Genomic DNA, 21059 nt, shown 5'->3' on the forward strand with positions numbered 1-21059 from the left:
GAATGCGAAAGTAAAAGAAATGGACGTAAAGGAGCAGTGGATGGAATAGGAGCGGGGAGGTTTTGTTAAAGAAAGGCCCTTCCCTTCACTTCAGAAAGCTCAGTGTGTCCTGTTTAGTCTGACGTACGTGGTCCGTGGCATGGACCTGTAATTAACTGTTTCTGTGCACGATTTCAGCTTTCAAAGTCCCTAATCAACAACACTTGTTCTTTTAATTATTCCTTCTTATGCTTTTTTAGAGACTGAGTTTTGTCCTGAGTCTCTGCCTCTTTTTTGCTTCTCTGCCTCTTTTTGCTTCCCTACCTTTCTGCACTACTGTAGAGGTAGCACCTTTACCTTTTTGCCACAAGCATCCTCTGTTTATGTTCCTGTTGGGGTGCAGTAGCATTTGGTACCTCATTTAAGCTGCTGTAAAGACACCTGAATGAAGGCGTATTCAGCACTTTTCCTTAAACAGGCCATTTAAAGTAGTCCTGAGCTCAATAGGCCTGCCAAATTGCTGCTTTTGCCTGAAAAACTTGGCTCCTGTTTTTGTTACCCACCCTTTGCTGCTATTTGATCAGCGTCTTTTCTTTTTTTTCCCTCTGGCATAGTCTTTAAAAACCTACAAAACTAATGAAATACAGTGCCTCAAAATGGAGGAAAAGAGTATTTCAGAGAAGTTTCTGACTTGTTTTCAAAGTCATTGCCCTGACACGGAGCTCAGGCAGGTGAACTCTTCTCTGTGGTGGTGTGTTAGAGTCTGAGCAGTTTTGAACTTAGCAGTTCCTCTGACAAAGAATTTTTTTCTCTTATTCCGTCTGAACTCCTGGTGTGTAAGTTGTACAAACCAGCTCTGGTGTGTGTGATTTTGCAGGTAAAGCTGACGGTGTTCTGGCAATACGTGAAGGCCGTCAGCCCTGTCATTTCTTTAGTGATATGTTTCCTATATTGCTGTCAAAATGCTGCTGCCATTGGGGCCAATGTGTGGCTCAGTGACTGGACCAACGAGCCGGTGATAAACGGGACTCAGCACAACACAGCTATGCGAATCGGAGTCTATGCTGCCTTGGGCCTCTTGCAAGGTGAGATGAGATAAAATCATGATGTCTCAGTGTTTAGTAAAGAGGAATTGGGTGGGAAAGCGAAAGCCATGGCACCAGACGCTGGTGGCCCAAACTTACCCCCCAAATCCTATCCTAAGCAAGGGAAGTAACGTAACCTGGAGCTACAAAGTCTGAGCTCGGCCCAACACTTTTAATTTTGTGGTGAAGCCTTTGAAGGGGGTTGAACAAGTGACGTGGAAGCTTGAGAGGTAAGTTGGAGAGAAAACATGAAAACCTAGGTGCAGAAGAGACTGAAGGCTGGGGTGAAGTTGCAGCATTGGGACTTCATGGAGCTTGTGGAAAGCAGAGGGAGGATGGTTGTGCATCCGTCTTAGGTGGACAGCATGGTGAAATCCTACAGGACGTGCCCCTGTGCCTTAGGCAGCAGTGACTGCAATGCTGTGGTGCGAAGAGAAGGGTGGATAGGGAATGTAGTAAAGGAAAAAAAAATTCTAGCACAACAGAAAATGCTGAGAGTCAGAGCTGCAAGTTGGGAACATCACGTTCAGCGGTTGACACACCTTCTCTTCACCTGTTAGGCCTCATAGTTCTCATCTGCTCCTTCACCCTGGCCATGGGAGGCATTAATGCAGCCCGGACACTCCACGCTGCTCTGCTGGAGAACAAATTTCACACCCCGCAGTCTTTCTACGACACCACCCCAACCGGCCGAATCATCAACCGCTTTTCAAAGGACATCTATGTGATTGATGAAGTAATCCCACCGACCATCTTGATGTTCCTCGGAACGTTCTTCACCTCTTTGTCGACGATGATTGTGATTATTGCAAGTACTCCGCTCTTCGCTGTGGTTATAGTTCCACTTGCAATTCTGTACTTCTTTGTTCAGGTAACCGGAAAAATTATCTGACTGCCATTGCCATGACTCTTATTCCGTTGTTTGGCTTTTTTAGGAAAAACAACGTGAATTTGGGGGAAAATCGAAATATCTCAAGTAACTACATGTTTATGTAAACAGAACGTTATTTGCTTCTCTCAGAAAAAGAAGTGTCCTGTGAGATGTGGTCACAAAATAAATAGGCATCACCTTTTTTTTTTGTTTTTAAGTAATAACAAATAAGCCTATGGCTAGAGCTAGAGCACTTTAATGTGTATATATTTGACATTGACAAGTTTTTAAAGGCAGAGAGGAGTTAAAATGTTGAAAACAGGAAGCATCGATTTTATTGACTTCTGAGGAAAAATGAAACTTATGTTATAGCCCATAAATAGAGACCTGATGACGGAGCTGCAAATTCATGTTTCATTTTCTTGGAAGATTAGGTTTATGCAAATAGGCTATATTAACTAAATTTAAAGGGACATAGATGAATTCAACTTACAGACTACAGAAATTACAGTTACCCAATACTCTATTGTGGAATGAAGCAAAGATAAGCTTCTTGAAATTGTTCTTAATTATAGAGAATGTTTTGGAGGGTTGAAGTGCATCAGTAGCAATCTCCTTTAAATCCTTAACCTAAAAAATTCTTCAAAAGAGAAAGTATTTCATGCACCCTTTGATTTTCTCCAAAAAATGGCAGCGGTTCTACGTAGCTACCTCCCGCCAACTGAAGCGTCTGGAGTCTGTGAGCAGATCTCCCATCTACTCCCACTTCTCAGAAACAGTGTCAGGGGCCAGTGTCATCAGAGCCTATGGAAGAGTGAAGTCCTTCATAGACATCAGTGATCTGAAGATGGATGAAAATCAGAAGAGTTGTTACCCTGGCATAGTGTCCAACAGGTAAAAAGGCACGGAACTTCTTGTTCCCACTCAGATAATCCTGGGTTTGCGTAACTGGTCCAAGCAACCATTTACCACTCCGCTTATGTCTGTGTTTTTACCAGGTGGCTGGGCATTCGAGTTGAATTTGTGGGGAACTGTATTGTCCTTTTCGCTGCCCTTTTTGCTGTGGTGGGTAAAAACAGCCTGAATGCTGGCTTGGTAGGACTTTCAGTATCTTACGCGTTACAGGTATGTATTGCAGCTTTCTGTTCATTGATGGGCTTGCACTTTGTAGACGGTATGGATACGTTAGCAATACTTCAAGTGCTTGTTAAAGCTGAAGTTAGTAAGGAAATAATAAAAATGAGTTGTGGGATGTCTGGAAGCAGTCCAGATTTACACAGACCGCCAACAAGCTCACGTGCAGTAGGGCTTCAGGGGACTTTGGGAGCATCGAGGTTGTGCTGCACCCCAGTATCCCCAGCGGCAGCTTGTAGGAAGCTCAGAAGTGTCACATGCACCCACCAAGAACAGGTCCTTTGAGCAGCATGGGCTTAACATGTCCTGCATCATGCCTGCTACGTAGCACACCTATGTGCCCAGGTAATCACAGGCAGATCAATAGGATTCATAAACAGGCGAGATAAACTGTACTTACCCAAGCTGCGGACAGTTTAGCGTATTTAATGGCCTCACTCCTGCCAGGAGCTTTTTAGATACCATGAGTTTGCTGGATTGCTGTTAGCGATTTTCCAGTTTGACCCGTGACTGGGGGAATAACTTCCAACCAATTTTTTCGAGAGGGCCAGTTGTTAAATCGCCATGGGAGGCACATGCTGCTTCACATGAGCACCTGATTATCTGTACACTTCTTGTCCCGGTGGCTGTACTGAAGTTGATGCAAAGGTAATTATTCCATTTGTAATATTAATGTGAATCCATGGCTTAGTAGCAGTGTCTGGTTTTGTTGTTGTTATTGTTAAATCTGTTGTTCCTCCGTGGGTGATATTTTGTTCCATGTCTTCTTCAAGGTGACCTTGTCTCTGAATTGGATGGTCCGAATGACTTCTGAACTTGAAACTAACATTGTGGCTGTGGAAAGGATAAAAGAGTATTCAGAAACTGAAACAGAGGTCAGCTACCAAGCGTCAAGCATGCTCACCAACAAGCGTGGCAAAATTTTAATGCGTGCATTTACATGGTCTTTCTTTAGACTCTTGAGAGACAGTTCCTGCTCCGAGAGTGTTATCGTTTAACCTGAACAAATGTCACGCTCTGAACTGTAATTTATGCTCTCACAGCTCCAAATTATTTCTGCTGTCATGCAGCCTGTGCTTAGCATCTCATTTTCTGTTACTGTGAGTGGCTGTAGCACAACAGAGATGAGTTTCACCATCAGAATGTTGCTCCCGTTGGGTTTGAAGTGTTTGATGCGTAGTCCTACCTGCTTGGATGGTGCTGTGATCCTGCTAGTGAGCTGGAGTACAATTATCAGGCTATGCACGTGTTTTCAATAGTATTACTATTTAATCAGCTTAATCAGTCCTCGTCTCCCATGAGAGAAGAACATCTCTAGGAACACTGTACTGCCTAATCCAGGAAAATCATCCAATCATCTGCTTTTGTTGCCAGAGACTTCTAAAGGTGGCAGATGGAGCTATGCTGGGAAATCTGCTCTCTGTGGGCACGCTGGGTTTTGTTAGCCCTGTGCACATGATGGGAGACTAAGAAGTAGGAAATGGAGGATCAGAGGAGAGCTGCAGTGTATGGTTCTGAAGATCAAGTGTTTAATCTGGAAGCTAAAAGGAAGCTAAACAAGATGCGTGATACATGCAGAGCTTGAGCTGGCGTGAAACGGGCAGTGTTGTATTAAAGTTAATGGAAAAAATGTTAATTTATATCCACTGGGGATCTGGCCTTATATGCTCAGACTTTTTTTCCCCTGTAAACATCACAACAAAGACCAAAATGGGTGGATACTTAGGAACTCATGGTTTTTCCTCCATTATTATAGATTTATTTGATAGCAGAGATGTGGTTTATCAGATATATATTTCGTAGTAACCCACAAATGTTAATGTATCTGAGTTTGAATTATTCTTTCTTAAACCTCTATGAGGCATTTCTGACTTCTGTTTTCCTTAGGCTCCCTGGATCATTGAGGGCAAGAGTCCCCCAGAAGATTGGCCGTCCAAGGGAGAGCTGGAGTTTGTGAACTACTCAGTGAGGTACAGGAAGGGCCTGGACCTAGTGCTGAAGGGTCTAAACCTCCAAGTGCATGGTGGAGAAAAGGTGAGTTACCAGCTGTATGTCTTTGCTGGAACTTAGCTCTGGGCCTCCAGTGACAACCATGGAGTAGAGGACAGGGTCTACAAGCACACTTGCCCCAGCGGTGGAGACCTCCTCAAGCTGGCATTGCAGGAGCTGGCGGTGACACCCATGCTGTTGGCGTGCCAGCATTCTCCAGGCTGGAAGCAGTAGGACCATTTGCATGGGGCTTTCTGGGCTTTCCAAGTTAGATTGGCAACAGGCTGCCATATGCCATGTAGGAAGCACCAGTGCAAGTGACAAAAATTCAGTTACAAGATCGCTTTTTTGAAGCAGCGCAGATGGGAGAAGGAATTCCAACTTTTTCCGCTCTCTGGCTTTCCCTGTGCAATTTTTGGCATGGAAGGAAGTGACATTCTTTGCTTCCTTAACCAGGAAATTGTCTTTGTTTTAGGAGATTTGTTTCTTTGTGCTTCAATTGAAAGTTCTGGGTTTTGCATGGTGGTGACAGAACAATTAGTGTGAGAAAGTCCTCCGCTTAACAGGCTGTTATTAAAAGAGAATTACTGTTGCACTAAGCAGACAGGATGACGACTGCCTTCTGGAATGGAGATACACATGCTTAAAGTCTGAATTGCCCTCTGAAAAGCGTTGGTTTCTTGTCCTCGAGTGATTTGACTCCTAACATGGGTACTTCAGCTAATCACCCACAGTTACGTAGGATGGCCGTAGGCCTGTGAACATATCCATGTGCCATATCACATGGGAATGGCGAGATACACATTGCGACGTATGACACAGCGTTCCTAGGGAAAGATGGTTACATTCGTTCTCAGATTCAGGTCTTGTGTCAGACCTCTTAGAAGAATCTTAGAGGTTTGTTTGCGGGTTTTTTTTTTTTCTTGAATTTTGTTTTGGTTTTAACTATAGGCTTTATTGTTAAACTTGCAATTTGTTGTAGATTGGAATTGTTGGCAGAACCGGAGCAGGAAAGTCCTCCATGACGCTCTGTCTCTTCAGGATCCTGGAAGCTGTAAAAGGGGAGATTAAAATTGATGGTGTGAAAATTTCAGAGATTGGTCTCCATGACCTTCGGTCGAGGCTAACAATTATTCCTCAGGTACTGTTTCTGTGTATCAAAATAAAGGAAGGCTCTCTAACAACTTAGCAAACCGTAAATAATGGTTTATCCACAGAGGAAAATGCTTTGTTACACTCAGAAAATTGTTTCAGAAAAAAAAAAACTGTTTATAAGTGGTCCTGTCCTGCCACCTTATAAGCTGATGCCAGGTGATAAAACAGGACTTAGGATAAACCATCTTTACAGTTGAACTTGAGTTTTAAGTGTGTATAACCTAATGTATTTTCAGAGTGGATGGGATTGGGAGGTGGCCTACCTGCAATGCAATGGAGAACTCAAAGCAGTAACTCATGGTATCTGTACTTAAAACAGCTGAAGCACTTGCCTAATGAAAGTTTGGGTTTATATCCAGGATCCTGTTCTCTTTTCTGGAACATTGAGGATGAACCTGGATCCATTTAATAAGTATTCAGATGAAGAAATATGGAAAGCTCTTGAACTGTCTCATTTGAAGAGGTTTGTCAGCAGTCAGCCATCCATGTTGGACTATGAATGCTCAGAAGGTGGAGAAAATCTGAGGTGAGGAATGCTTGGACTAGAAACATACGCTGAGCTTTTCTTTGGCTGTAACAGTGCGTAACGCTTGAGCACAGGTTTACACTGTTGTGTCTGAGATGATTTAGCCACCTATTCCTGTTTCAAGAAAACCACTAAAGCTCAAACATTTGCCTGCTGTTCTGCCTCTGCCATGCATGATCCACTTCTTCTTTGCTGCTGGGAAGGATTGCTCCCGAACCAAAATCCTTTATCGGTAAAGAAAGAAGTCTCAGGATGACAGGGTGTTAGGAATAGGCAGTCCCTTAAACGTGGCTTGGTAGGAAGGGAAGTACCATGATAACAAATGTTAACTGCTGTGCTGAAGAAGAGCTCTCTGCCTAAACTGACACTTCAGCCATGCTTATTATTTGGAAGACCCATGAAGACCTGGATGGGGATGATGAAATGTCATGCTTTGATACGCTCTGCTGGCCTCTGAGCCCGTGGTGTAACCAGGTTATGTCTGTCATGAATGCTCAGCTCCTTCCTCACCCCACAGAGACACTTGGGCGGGGGCTGGGGCTGGGCTGTGTTTGTGGCAGGGGAGGAACTGTGGGCTGCCCGGATATTTTTAGGTTTTTTTAACGGTAGAAAGCCTCAGAATACTTTTTGTTGTTGTTTTTTAAATCTTTTTTTTTTTTTTTTTTTAAGTTTGCATATGCTCAGCGATGTTACAACTGTGTGTGTTTCTGAAAGCTCGGGCAGAAGCGTCGTAACCAGCAGTGTCCCTGGCTTTTGTCACAGTGGTAGAAAGGGGCATTTGGTGGCTCTGTCAGTGCTGGGTCAGGCAGTAGGTGCACACGTACGCCAGAACGAGCTGAGTAACGCTGCAGCGTGCCTGTACCCGCTCTAGGGCTGACAGACCAGGCTCTCTGCTAAAGACTGTCATTTTTTTTTTGCCCGGTAACTTTACCCAGTGAGCAGTCTGCTCTAGCACAAGTGATTCTGAGCAGCGGAGAGCTCAGGGCAGCGGGGCCTCGTGTGTGAAAGCCCTGTCTCTGCTTGCAGCGTCGGCCAAAGACAGCTGGTCTGCCTGGCAAGAGCACTGCTGCGCAAGACAAGGATCTTGATCCTCGATGAAGCGACAGCAGCGATCGATCTCGAGACGGACGATCTTATCCAGATGACCATCAGGACCCAGTTTGAAGACTGCACGGTGCTGACAATAGCGCACAGGCTGAACACAATCATGGATTACACCAGGTAAAAATCTCTTCGTGGCGCTGGGCGGGTTCACTGGGTTAGCGGGTGGGTGAAGCAGCACTTAAAAGGGTCTGGTTTGTCTCTGGACTCCCAGTGATGCTCTGGTCAGGTAGCATGTAAGCAATGGTGGTTAAGCTATATAACCCTAGAATATCCAGACCTGACTCTGCTTCTGTTGGCAGTTCTATATTCACTAACGGGAGCTGCACAAGATAGACTCCCCAGTTGCCTTAATGGCACCGTCAGCGAGCTTATGGATCCTTTTTTAACTACCAGCTGCTGTAATTTTTTCACTGACATCATGTCACATGAATTACTTTCAAATACACTGCTTTAAAATATACTACTATACTTCGTGAGCTTTTATCTCCTTGGCTTTCCAGTGCTATAATTTCAGTTTCAGAACTACCAGTATGACACTTCTGTGGGTTTTTTTTTTTTTTTTCCCCTTATTACCCCTGGGAGATAGTGACTGTTCTGTACCATTTTTAATCAAACAGCAGCTCAGAGAGAATGTTTATCAATCTGTTGTGTTTCAACGTGTGAAAATAATTGAGCGAAACAAAGGCAAGGCAAAGATTAGAGCAGTTTGCTTTGTGATGAAAAGGGATATCGCGTGTCTTGTGAGGGATTCTCTGACGTACCTTCCCACCACCTTTTGTTTTGCACAGGGTTCTTGTCCTAGACAACGGAACTATAGCTGAATTCGATACACCTGCAAACCTGATTGCATCAAAGGGTATTTTCTACAGCATGGCCAAAGATGCCGGGCTAGCATGACGAGAGGACTCCTTGGGTTTCTGGTTTGGATTTTTTTTAATATTACTGACTTGCCATAGAAGTGACTTGTGAATGTACTGTAATTTACAAAACAGTTTTTGTAGTAGACTAAACCTGTGATATGTGAACAAAGTATTTTACAATTATAAGGATCAGAAAGTGAATTTTATATTTTTTAATATTTTCTATATACATAAAGTATTTTATTATATGCTTTTTTCCAAAACAATGCCAAACATTCTGCCAAGAACACGTATGTATCACGGCAATATGTACTGTATTCAGGTTTATAATTAGTAAATTATATTAATGGTACAAAATACACCTGTTTTGTGTGTTTTCTGCATAAGGAGTCATTGGTTTCAAAGTGGAAAGGCAGGCCCAGTTAAGCAGTGACTTGGCTGAAAAAGTAAAATAACGTGTAACCTCTGAGCAGTTCCGACCTGTTCCTTTCAGTATCTCCCCCAGTCAAGGGAACTGAATGCTGCGGCTGTGAGCTCTCCCGGGGCCTTTGGTAGCCCTGCCCAGGGCAACTTTAGCATTAGAAAATTCCTCTTCAGCGTAAGAATTACGATTAATGTGTATTTAAGACTAAACCTACAGATGGCTTAATATAAATCATTAACTACACAATTTCTACCAATTTAGCAGATTCCACACAAGCCTGCAGGGGCACGATTGGCACAGAAGTATTATAATTTTGCTATGTCTCTTACGTTTGAAGTCACCATAAGTAAGTCTCCACTTAAGCTGAACACGCACGCTGAGCAGATGTGTATATAATTTATCTCATTCAACACTTAATCACCTGGAATAATGTGTGATTTGTTTTGCAGAAATAAATATCTACCTTATTATTGATAACCAAGCCTCCTCAGCTAAAAGCAGTACTGTGTTTAACCAACATTTGCTGCTAGAATCTGATAGAACGCCTTTTGCTTTAGTTGTTCACTTCTTCCACCAAGCGCTCTAGAAACCTACCCAAAGGCAAAAAAAGGGTCCTATGTTTTTCCGTAAGTAAAGTCCAGAAAAACTTTGAGAAGACAAAAATAATCATTTATTAATTCTTACAAATAATACTTCTTAAATAGAAACAGGAATCCGCAGCCAAGCATTCATTTGACATCAACATTTCATGTAGCAGAGCACGAAGTAAGGAATTATTTACCGCACGCAGCAACGAGACACTGATCAGACCGTCAGGAGCGTTAACAGTAACTCCTCTGTATAAACTGCATAAGGTATAAAAATATTCCTTGGTGTATGCATAGACAGGGATCAGCAGCTGTGCGAGAGAAGGGTGTAACCACGGGGTCACCAGCCCAACAGCTGAGCTCTGCTCCAGCCGATCTGACAGGCTGAGCCTGGCACCTTCATGGACTGAGCTGCCGCTGAGACAGCCGAGGCCTGAGCCCTCTCCGCTCTGTGGGCCAGGCAGAAAGCCACAGACAAAGTGCGGTGCCAGGAACAACCACTTTATTACCCCATTATACAGCAGTTAACGCACCACCAGCAATTTCGCGTAACAAACAGGTACTGCCGCTGCCTCACACCACGTCTGACCTCCAGCGCTTTTCAGCAGAGGCTATTTTGCGGTGACAAAACGTTCTGCTATGAGCCTCGGGAGACTGAGCTTCAGCCTAGTTAACTGGCAAACGGGAAATTGGGGTGTTCCCATGGATCTGTGCTTCCAGGTGAACACTGGACATCCGACTACAAGGCAGACTGGGAGAGGGCTCCCTCTCGTGTGCTCAAGTCACTCCTGCTGCAGCTGCTTCCCTTTGCACAAAGTACTATCACTGGATGAGAAAGAGAGAGCACGGGTAAATTTGGGTACTGTCGTATTAGCTGCCAACTGCTCTGACTGCGGGGGAAGAACAAACTCCTTCACCTGCCCCAGCCGCCGAGGAAGGAGCCCAGGCTGTGGTGGATTCCCCGCTCCAGCCAGAGGCAGCCTGGAGCACTAAGAGCTTCAGAGGCCGTTCTCGCCTCGGCGTTTCCTCCAGCTAGTCTGGGTGGCTCCCTGCTCAGCCCGCTACGGCTGGGAATCCCACTTACAGGGCCCCGTACGTTGTACTGCTGACCTGGGCTGTAGGTTCTGGGACAAGAAGCCGATAAAAAGCCTTTGGCTGCTGTAGCTTCCAAAGAAACCGGGGGGAAGGGAGGGCGAAGACGAAAAAACAGGGAAATTCAGAAATTCAGTCCAGTTTGGCATGTTCTGTTTGCCTGTTACATCTCGTACTTTAGTTCAGTCATCACACCCATAGCACGTACTTTTACAGTTCGGCTACCAGAGTAGAACTCTTCCTCAAATGCAAATTACTGAGTGAATAGTAAAATCCTAAAAAATGAGATAAATCCAGCTCTTAAATACTCTTCAATTTACATATTCCAGAATTTCACAGCAAAGTAGTCTAATTCTGAATTTTAAGGAACAGCAAAAGTGATGATTTAAAAATTTTTTGTCAGTAAACAATGTGGGTAAACACAAGTCATTGGGGAAAAACAAAAGAAAATACATTGCATAGGAACATCAAGATTTAATATCAGCCCAGAAAACCCTGGGCATTTCACTAGTTTCCGTTTACACAGGCAACTTTTAAAGTTTCAAGATGCAATCTTTCTCAGGAATGTAGAGGTAAAAGGGAAATAAAATTACAATTTTTGTGCTTTTAAAAGGGGAAATTTAAAGCAGCATTGGAGAAATGCGTTTTCAATACAGTAACAAAAATAGTATTTTAAATTGCACATGCCGATACTATATATTGACAGACAACAATAAAAGGGATTTTGGTTGACAGCATATTTATGATTTGGATAATTACTATCACTTTTTGTTTTCAACCTGAGAAATAGGGAAAAGTGTAAACAGGGATTAAGAAATCACAGGTATTAAGTCACTTGGTAGTATTTAAACTAGACATCGTTTTGTGCTTCTTCCACAGATTTAAACCCGTCTTGTTTTTTCCTTCTGCATCAGACATGACTCAGAACACGCGACCTAAAAAGTGACCGTTGATGGTAACGGACTCGGTACAAATATCCAGTGGGTTTCATGGCAGGTTCTTTAGCTTGAGTACCCCTGCTATTCTATAGCAAACAAATTATTACAACAGTTTAAGGTAAGCCTTTCCCTGAGAGCTGCTAACTCTGCAGTATTTCAAGATTATCTTTTTGTAAGGAAAAGTGTTGCATTAACAGATAGTTCTACCAATACTGCCTTTGCATTAAGCTACTTTCATATCAGACTCATTACTCTTAGATTAACTAGAGGCTGTCACTGCGCATAACAACTTTAGTTTATTTCAGGGTTAACAAAATATAGATTATTTTTTTCACATCATTAGCCCTTATAGATACTGTATTTTAAATGTACTTTTAAAATGAGATACAAATCTTTTAGTTTATTCTTTAAACAATTAATATGTAAGTTCTGATGCCTTCTTGTTATAACCACTCCGTTCAGAAAGTGTTGGGACTCTGAAAAGTAAGTTTTTGTCGCTTACTGTTAGAACAAGCTCCAGTTCTTGGAAATCCTGTAGCCTTGCAACATCTTTGTCCTTTAAATAAATACAATAAGTTGTTAGGTGATAAACCATCTGTTCAGTTTTGCAGAGGTAAGTTAAAATAATAGGCTCATACTAACACAAAGTATGTGTTTATCCATAAATATGACAATTCTTTACGGTAAACTGCAAAGCAGACATCCTGTTGCATCTTATATTTATTCTGGGATCCTACTCAGCTACTCACTTAAGTCTATTTTTAGAAGGAATGCAACAGGGGTGGGGAGTGCGAGTCATTAGGGGAATTACACTTGAAAAGATCTGCTGCACGCCACCCCCAACTCTTCCTTCCCCCCTCCCTGGCCATTCTTAGAAGCTCAGGATTTGATTCTTGCATCTACCCCCGAAGGCCCTGCATGCACCTTCCGCTGGAGCGACCCACCAGCACCGCCGAGGAGCTGGCTGAGGCGGGGGCGTAGGGAGCCATGGAAGGCGCCCTCCCACAGCGCAGGCTCGAGCTCCGATCCCCTCCGCAGCAGCACCCTGCTGCTGAACAGCATTAAACAGAATTAAGTTTTGTGTCACCTCAAGGCACAATAAATGTCCTGCAGTCCCACCCCGAGAGCCTCAAGTAACGAGAGCTGGAAATAAAACAGTTCTTTCAACAACGACCTAAGTTGGCAAGTGACACGATTGCTTATGTCGGGGGTTTTTTTTCCCCCCCCACTTCTTGACCAACAAAGAATAAGTCATCAGTGAAGATGCAGCACAGTGAAGTCTATTAATCTAGTCCTAATCAGATGAGCTCCACGGCTGACGGCAACAATGCCCTAGAGGGATCTGAGAGTGAAAGAAAGGTCAGCGGTGAATCGGGGCGGCAGGTCAGCAGCTCCGTTTTCTGTTCGCTGCACAGGTGAACGTCACCGAAGTGACAGGACGGTTACACCGGAGACCTGCGCTCAGAGTAACTGGGAAACACCTTCCTGGGTTTTGACAGGCCTGTGTACAGTCCTTACTGAGCTCGCAAAACTCAGCTTGAGTCCTGCAGGGCTTTTAAGTGCTGACGACGGGTCACAGTGGTGTGGGATTGCACTGAGTTTAAGAATGCAGCCGAGAAATCAGATATTAATTGGCTCGACACCGAATGTTTACGCAAGGAAACGATCAAGGAACTTGAGAACCTTTTTACTGAAAAACACAACTGCTGAGTGCTGGAAGTTGAAGGGAGGTTTTTTTGGGGGGTGTTTTGTTTTGTTTTTCAACATGGGCCTATGCAGGTAAGCAACAAATTACTCCTTTTTAACGGTAACCTAAAAATCTTTTTTATAAGTTAGTTCCTGCACTTCAAAATTGAGAGTTCTTACCTTTCTTAACATTGTATTTGGTAATTTTCTGATCTTCTGTACGTGCTCAGGGTTAACACCCAGCTCATGGCAGCTCACTCGGAGCAGTTCCTTGTAGGTCAGTTCTTGTCTGTCCAGTTCAATTTCAATGAAGTCATTTTCTCTAAGATTTGGGTTTTGTATCCTAACTTTAAGCACCAGTTCTATTAGGAAAAAAAGGTACGTTAACAGGCAGCTGTATAAAGGAATTGGAAAAGATATCTCTATACTAACTTCCAAATACTTCTGTTAACCTTGTTTGTATCATTTGTAACAAGAATCCTCAGAAAGCAAACAACTGGACTTGTGTGACCACTATTTTCTTTAGATTGACTTTCATCAGCCTATGTGAAAAAATCATTACAAATCTAATACAGTGTGTGTGTGTGTGTGTGTGTGTGCATGTTATGAACCTTTATGCGAACACTCACTGGATTTAAGCTAACTTAAAAGCAGGCTCTCCATTTCCTGAACAATCCAAGCTTGTTTTTATTGGGTTTTTTTGATTCTTTTGGTCATCAGTTAACTCCTCATTGCTCATTTGGTCATCAGTTAACTCCTCATGGCATCAGAACACCTTTTATTTCAAGAATGAAATTCTGGACTGAAACTGAAATTCCAGATTTCCTTCTTTGGATGGGCAAAACTTACCCGCCGAAATGGCAGATCGCCCAAGAGTTCCCCTCAAGACTCAGGGCTGCAGTGTGAGGCAGGTTGTGAGCTCACTGGCTGTACTCACGTTCTTTAGCTGAAGCTTGGAGTATGCTATTTAAAGAATTAGATTACCCTGGTGTGTACAGCCTTGCTTGTACAGCCTTTGAGACAAATAGCAAATGTTTTCATCAATATTTTAACAACACTTCCAGCAGAAACAGGATATATGCCTCTCTAATTCCCTTCAAATGTTTCCTGGATGCCTAAGCATGGGAACCTGGAAATCTCTGGAAGTGCTGTGAACACGTGTAACCCTGATCAGTTTGTTTTCACTGTCCAAGGTGACAGAAGTTCTAAGACAAGACGAGAAGAGACTTTTACTGTTACCTTGCATATTAAGGGGAAAAGCTCCTGTGAAGAAAACCGGCTGAAACGCTGGCACAGGCCCCACGCAGGAGCCGTTCTCTTGCTGAGGTACGGCCTGCTGGGGTCCAGCTGGCGAAGGGGCACTTCTGCTCCACGACACAGATCCCTGGTAAACCGGACCTCTCTGAAGGGCGGGTCTGGGGCGCGGGGGCGCAGCACACCCTCTGGGCAGCGGCGGGACGCCTCCCGTATCGGCCGCCCGGGGAGCAGCACCGCCGGGCGGTAAGGGCGCGCGCGCGCGAGGCCCCACGCCGGGTGAGGAAGGAGCGTCGGTGTCTCGCGGGTCCAAGTGTGAGATGTTCCCGTTGACGGAGGGATCTGGAATGGCGTCGCTCATGGTGTTATAAACGTAAGGGAAAGGTGGGTTAGCCAGGTAATTAGGGATGATTGGCAGATCTGAATCTTTCTTTAAGGCTGGGAGTTCGTCATCTTCCACTGTAAAACAAACAAAACAACATTCTCCAAGACTGATTTAAGGGGGAAAAAAAGAAGTATCGCTATTGCACTGTGGGGTTTCTTTTTTTTTTTTTCCTCCCTTTCCCTTCCTCCCTTTCCCCTCCTCCCTTTCCCTTCCTCCCTTTCTCCTCCTCCCTTTCCCTTCCTCCCTTTCCCCTCCTCCCTTTCCCTTCCTCCCTTTCCCTTCCTCCCTTTCCCTTCCTCCCTTTCCCTTCCTCCCTTTCCCTTCCTCCCTTTCTCCTCCTCCCTTTCTCCTCCTCCCTTTCCCTTCCTCCCTTTCCCCTCCTCCCTTTCCCCTCCTCCCTTTCCCTTCCTCCCTTTCCCTTCCTCCCTTTCCCTTCCTCCCTTCCCTTCCTCCTTTCCCTTCCTCCCTTTCCCCTCCTCCCTTTCCCTTCCTCCCTTTCCCTTCCTCCCTTTCCCCTCCTCCCTTTCCCCTCCTCCCTTTCCCCTCCTCCCTTTCCCTTCCTCCCTTTCCCTTCCTCCCTTTCCCTTCCTCCCTTTCCCTTCCTCCCTTTCCCTTCCTCCCTTCCCTTCCTCCCTTCCCTTCCTCCCTTCCCTTCCTCCCTTCCCTTCCTCCCTTCCCTTCCTCCTTTCCCTTCCTCCTTTCCCTTCCTCCCTTTCCCCTCCTCCCTTTCCCCTCCTCCCTTTCCCTTCCTCCCTTTCCCTTCCTCCCTTTCCCTTCCTCCCTTTCCCTTCCTCCCTTTCCCTTCCTCCCTTTCCCTTCCTCCCTTTCCCTTCCTCCCTTTCCCCTCCTCCCTTTTCCTTCCTCCCTTTCCCTTCCTCCCTTTTTTTTTTTCTCCTTTTTTTTTCCCCACTTTTTTTTTTTTTTAGGGGGAAGAATTAGAGGGTTAAAAGCATCACAGGTTACAAAAATGAATCCAGAAGCACTACACCTTTTTTCTACAGTAAACAGAACGGTGCTCAGGTGTTGCAATACAGTACACACAAAAGCAGCGTCTGATTCTAGTAATTCTGGGGGTGCTATTTCCTTTGAAACACTCCAATAGGTCTAGTTTGGTTTAATCCGTAGGCAGCCCGTTGTAATGTGGTCTCTGGTGGTATAATGCTATCATCTTCATAATGCATAAGGCAATGAAAAACAAAGGGTAGTATGTTGTTCGATATTAAGGCAGGGATAAAGGGAAAAGAACATGCAGTACTGGGAGAGCTGAAACGTTACCAACTCAACAGCTGGGAGACAATAATGAAAACAGAAGCAGACAAGGGAATACAAAGGGGAGGAAAGAGGTTGTTAATCGACCACATTTCAAATTATTTATCACCTCTAGCAGCAAAGCCTACTCCGCTCCAACAGTTACAAAATACGATAAAAATGCTCTACTGGCATCCTTTAATGAGCTGTTTCTCCGGGCTGCTAACTTCCCCTTTATTCAGCACAGTGTCTGAGCTCCGTACAACGTCGGGAAAATTAGGTGCTGCTCATATAAGGGCTCCATCCGAACTTGGGAGATTTTCTCCTGTTGCCTTTTTGAGAATAGGAACCTGCCTCTATCGGTCACTGGTTTAATCACGGCATTTTTCAAAATACAGTTTTTCTAATTTTTCAGTGTTCAGAAAGTTTGGCTAGCTGGAGATGGAATGTGTTGGTAATCCTCTTCCTTGCACTTTGATCTCTTACCAAGCAAACACTCTAGAAATCAAGTCACGGTTGCTGCTAAAACCCAAGCACACAGTATCTTCACATGCAAACTAGAGATTGGAACATAGACGCTCTCAACAGCCTTTTACTGTCTTTGATGGCCACAGCTCATAGATTTACCTCCCAACATCTTCCGTATCTCTCTCTGTGACGTTAACTGGGCCGGCCTTTCTCCTTTCTTCGTCAGGATCTCCTTGTCAGCTCCCGCGTGCAGCAGGTAAGCCACCACTGGAGCATGGTTCCGTTTACAAGCCCAGTGCAAACAAGTCCTGCACGTGGAAAATGTTAACACTGTTTGAAATCCCAAATTACAGCAGATTCATTTCCACCCATTCTTGCTGCCTCTGAGAAGAACAAGACCTAATGCACGGCTAACATTAAAAAAAGGGTTTAATTGCAGTCTTCCTCGGAAATTTACACTGGTTTCGGAGGCTGCAGTGACACCTGCTGATGTAGTTTTCCCTTGCTCTAATGGTCTTGATATCAAGTTACCATAGTAGTATTTTTAAAGCGCAAGATCTTTTCAATTTGTCACTTATTAGGCTATTAACTTTTCTGGGAAAATAAGTATAAAAAGAAGGTTTATGTATGCTATTTTAATCTTTGAAAGAATAAGTTGTCCTTACACACACAAATATTTTATGTAAGCTAATAGGGCTACCTTCCCCAGGATGCCATCGTTACTCTTCACTTAATGCTCTCAGCACAAAGCCTTGCACTTTTTTGAAGTTTAAAGTATTGTAAGCAGTTTCTAAGCACAGTTCTTTGCCCAGTTGCTATTCACTGCACCGGCCAAGCCCCAAGCTCTGATCTGCAGACAGCTAGTTTTCCGCAATCTGTAACTGACGCACAGAACTAACCACTTTTCTCTTTCTTAAAAATTATTATTTGCAGTTGCTGACCTAGAGAGACATTGTAAAGAAACATCCTAAAAGATACTGAGCTTATTTAGTGCTTCGTATTAGGGACTTAGACTCACGCACTATCACTCGCTGTACAGTCTCACCACTCTTCCCTCTCCCAGGTTCTAGCGATGTTTGATCTTTCTCTAGCTTTTGTATTTTAATTCTCTAGCTCCGGCTGAAGGAAATTCTTCAGAAGAACAACCATGCTTAACCCTTCTCCAAGTTTATTTATTTATTTTTTAAAAATTAAATAAAGCAGAGGTAGATAATAAACTTACAAGTGAAAAAAAGTTTCAGTTGAAAGTCCAGCTCCAAAAAACTCTTTCCACTTTGGTGTTTTTCTTTTTAAGAAAGAGACACAGTCATCAGACTGCAAAGTTGTGTCTTGACCAGTAACCCCCAACTTTGTATACAAAATTCTGCTCTCTAAGTTTTCTTGTGTAGAAGTGTGTAAGGAAGAAAAGAGAGAATCCGGTCTTTGGAGGGACACAAATCGAGTAAAGCCAAGAGAAGACAAGGTAACTTATAAAACATTCATTGTTCTATGTTCTGAATTAGTTAAACCCCTCAAAAGGTTCATTTCTACAATTTCTTCTTACTAAAATTAATGCATCTTGATGGCAGAAAGTATCTCTGAGTTAAAGGTAGTGGGTAAAGTCACTCCAGCAAGAGGTTATGTAGAATTAGATCTACTTGAAGAGACAGGAATGTAAGTGTACATATACGTAATGTTTTTCTTCATAGACTATCCTAGGAAGGGTGCTACAGAGTCTGTGTTTCAGAGGTGATACTGCTAGCAACAGTGTCAAATCCCGCATTCTCTCTCCAAGGCTGGGCTGCGCATTTCAGCTAGAAAGTGCCATTTTCAAATGGGAAATCATTTTGGCAGCAGAAAGTACTCCTGAATTTCTAACACCAAAGATCCCACAGAATCTGAGACAAGCTCCACAAAACTCAAGGCAGGTTTAGCTTTTCTGTGCAGGGTTTTCCAGACTTTTCACAAATCTCTCCTTGTGAAGTGAGTGTGACTAGCCCGCACGGCTTCAGAAGCGGCGCACTGCCAAGTCATCGACTAGTTTGGGCCAAAGCGGTGGGAAGAAGCGCAGACGGTGTGGCTGTGCTTGCTCCGAGTGCCAGCTCTGCGGGTGTACTTGGTAGAGAAGGGACCTAAGTCTGCAGAGCGTTGGCCTCATTTGGGGATCCATCCTGACCACTTCACGTGGTCTCACGCACCAGGTACCAGCTACTCATGGACCCAACATGCATCAAAATGTGAAGTACTCAGCACTGCTGAGCATCAGAGATACTGAGAAGGCCATTGGAGAAATCTGAATTCTACAATCAAACTTCAATTAACAGCGAAGATCCACTTATTGCCATAGTTAAATATGACCAGATCATTCTTTTAAAAAATAATTCTATTTTATGACAGATTTCTTCCATCAATTCCAGTTTTAGATACAACCACATTTTGATGACAAGCAGCTGTTTGTTTTGCACACTAAGATAATTCAAGGTCTTATGAATGTTCTCTTAAAGTTTTACAAGTTCTAATTTTAATCACCAGACTTTGAACCTTGTTGCAAGTGTCTCACACATCTCGAAGCTGCTGATTGAGCTTTCATCTTTAAAAGTCTAGCTCTTTTCCTAATTTTAGCCTTCCTATTTTTAACTACAGCTTCAAGCTCAATACAGCACAGTCAATACAGGCTGTCTCCAAAAATGCCTGAGCACTCCCCTGTACATGCTGCTTCAAATAACATTTTCTATGGGTGTGTGTTCATGTCTAGAGTCCCGCAAGTGTCTATTATCGAAAAGTTCAGTTTTAGCACTGTCAGGTGGTATCTGAACGAGATGTCAAAACCAAAGCGTTTAGGTACGTATCACTGAAACAGCCTGCGAGCTCCCTGCTTGAAAGGGAAAGTAATTTTCACACCTTATTTAGGAGTTAATAAACAAATATTTCTCGTTAGGTATGAACATGTGTTGGCAAGCCGAGGTTCGGGTTTTGAGTGCCGGCACGGCCTTCCAAAAAAAAAAAAAAAAAAAAAAAAAAGGGCAAAAAAGCAACATGAAGTAACAACCCAGTGACCCGGAGAAGCAGCAAAGGGGGTGGGAAGGGGAGGCGGGTTTGCAACAGCGGCTATCGGCTGCATCCCCCGTTTTTCCTCTTTGGAAGAGAGGTAGCGACGTCGGGGAGCGCGTGGCAGCGGGTCGACCTCTCCATTTTCATTGTAAATTCAAACCGATTCCTGCTTCGCGTGGAGGGGGGAGCCCACGGCAGCGCTGGCTCTGGAAGACCCGAGGAGACGCCCCCGTTCCCGCCGCCGGCCCGGGGGGAGCCTTACCAGCCGTTGACGTCGTTCTGGGAGTTGAGGCTCACCCCCAGCTCCACCAGCCGCCGCACCTCCTCCGCGTCCCCCAGCGCCGCCGCCTCCCGCAGCCGCTCCTGCCGCTCCCGCTCGGCCGCCGGAGCCGCCATCTCGCCGCAGCCCCCCACCGCCCCCGAGCCGGGGCGAGCCCTCATCTCCCGCAGCCCCGCCAGGAGACAGCGCGGCTCCCGCCGGGGCCACGGCAGAGCGGCGCCCGGTGCTCCCCCCACCGGGCTCCGGGCCGCGCTCCGCCGGGGGACTCTATTCCCGGGGACAACCCCGGCCCGGGCATCGCGTTCCGGCTCACGGGCGGGCGGCGGTGGGGCCCGGGCGGGAACGGGCCACGGGCGGGAACGGGCCGTCCCGGCGGTATTTGGTGTGACCGCGGGTGACACGCAGCGTGTCCTGCCCCGCTACGTGTTCTTGCGGGCTCTGGGCTCAGGCGCTTGTTCTGGCGAGGAAATTCTCGTCGTCTTGGGGCGTTCGCAGCAAAATCAATCCCTGAAAAAAAAAAAATAAAAAAAAAAAATCCAACGTCTGCCTGCAAATCAGCTGGAAAGATTACAGGTAATTCCTGTCATTCACAATGTTTGTTCTGAAAAGCTGGTTTGGTTCGCTGCGGATTTGTCCTCAACGGAGTTACGGGGGGGGGGGGGGGGGGGGGGAAGAGAACAGCTGGTAAAAATTTCACAGCTGTAAAAAGTCAAAATAATAATTTCAAACTCCAGCCAGCCAGCCAGCCGGCCATTTCTAGCCCAGTCGCTGGGTAACCATGCCGGGGAAATCTGCAGTAGTTGGCTCCGGCGTACCTGTCTGCTCTCTCGATGCCGTGGGAGCGATACAAAGGTGGAACACAGCCCAGTTCTGCCCGTTTTCTAAAGCAACCCCCTGGCTCCCATCCCACCCCAAAACCCAGACTGTAGGGTATCGGGATGGAAAATTCATACACGTTGTGCTG

The 21059-nt window shown here is 44.9% G+C and overlaps 2 protein-coding genes across 2 annotated transcripts in view; one reads left to right on the forward strand and one right to left on the reverse strand.

Moving 5' to 3' along the window:
* Nucleotides 1-8746, forward strand: part of ABCC3 (ATP binding cassette subfamily C member 3) — a 49305-nt gene extending 40559 nt beyond the window's left edge. The window contains exons 22-31 of the mRNA XM_086473428.1: nucleotides 857-1064; nucleotides 1625-1935; nucleotides 2630-2829; nucleotides 2934-3060; nucleotides 3843-3944; nucleotides 4957-5103; nucleotides 6041-6199; nucleotides 6573-6739; nucleotides 7766-7960; nucleotides 8632-8746. Coding sequence (XP_086329554.1) covers nucleotides 857-1064; nucleotides 1625-1935; nucleotides 2630-2829; nucleotides 2934-3060; nucleotides 3843-3944; nucleotides 4957-5103; nucleotides 6041-6199; nucleotides 6573-6739; nucleotides 7766-7960; nucleotides 8632-8740 — 1725 coding nt within the window. The 3' untranslated portion in view covers nucleotides 8741-8746. The remainder of the gene's footprint in view (nucleotides 1-856; nucleotides 1065-1624; nucleotides 1936-2629; nucleotides 2830-2933; nucleotides 3061-3842; nucleotides 3945-4956; nucleotides 5104-6040; nucleotides 6200-6572; nucleotides 6740-7765; nucleotides 7961-8631) is intronic.
* A 3408-nt stretch (nucleotides 8747-12154) lies between these two features.
* ANKRD40 (ankyrin repeat domain 40) lies at nucleotides 12155-20256 on the reverse strand. The gene is made up of 5 exons (XM_086473429.1): nucleotides 20078-20256; nucleotides 16945-17093; nucleotides 14670-15143; nucleotides 13611-13792; nucleotides 12155-12300 (listed from the first exon to the last, which is right to left on the reverse strand). Exons 1-5 carry the CDS (start codon nucleotides 20254-20256, stop codon nucleotides 12160-12162), a joined length of 1125 nt encoding a protein of 374 aa, XP_086329555.1. The 3' UTR covers nucleotides 12155-12159.
* Between the last annotated feature and the right edge of the window lie 803 nt (nucleotides 20257-21059).

The sequence above is a fragment of the Leptosomus discolor genome, chromosome 15 (genome assembly GCF_034619465.1).
Source record: "Leptosomus discolor isolate bLepDis1 chromosome 15, bLepDis1.hap2, whole genome shotgun sequence".
In the NCBI taxonomy this organism is placed as follows: Eukaryota; Metazoa; Chordata; class Aves; order Leptosomiformes; family Leptosomidae; genus Leptosomus; species Leptosomus discolor.

Coding starts and splice junctions, on each gene's coding strand:
- ANKRD40 (XM_086473429.1), bottom strand. CDS start 20,256: ATGAGGGCTCGCCCCGGCTCGGGGGCGGTGGGGGGCTGCGGCGAGATG. Junction 17,094..20,077: donor CAGAACGACGTCAACGGCTG/GTAAGGCTCCCC, acceptor TTCCACGTGCAG/GACTTGTTTGCACTGGGCTT. Junction 13,793..14,669: donor TTTTCCCCTTAATATGCAAG/GTAACAGTAAAA, acceptor TTTTCCTAATAG/AACTGGTGCTTAAAGTTAGG.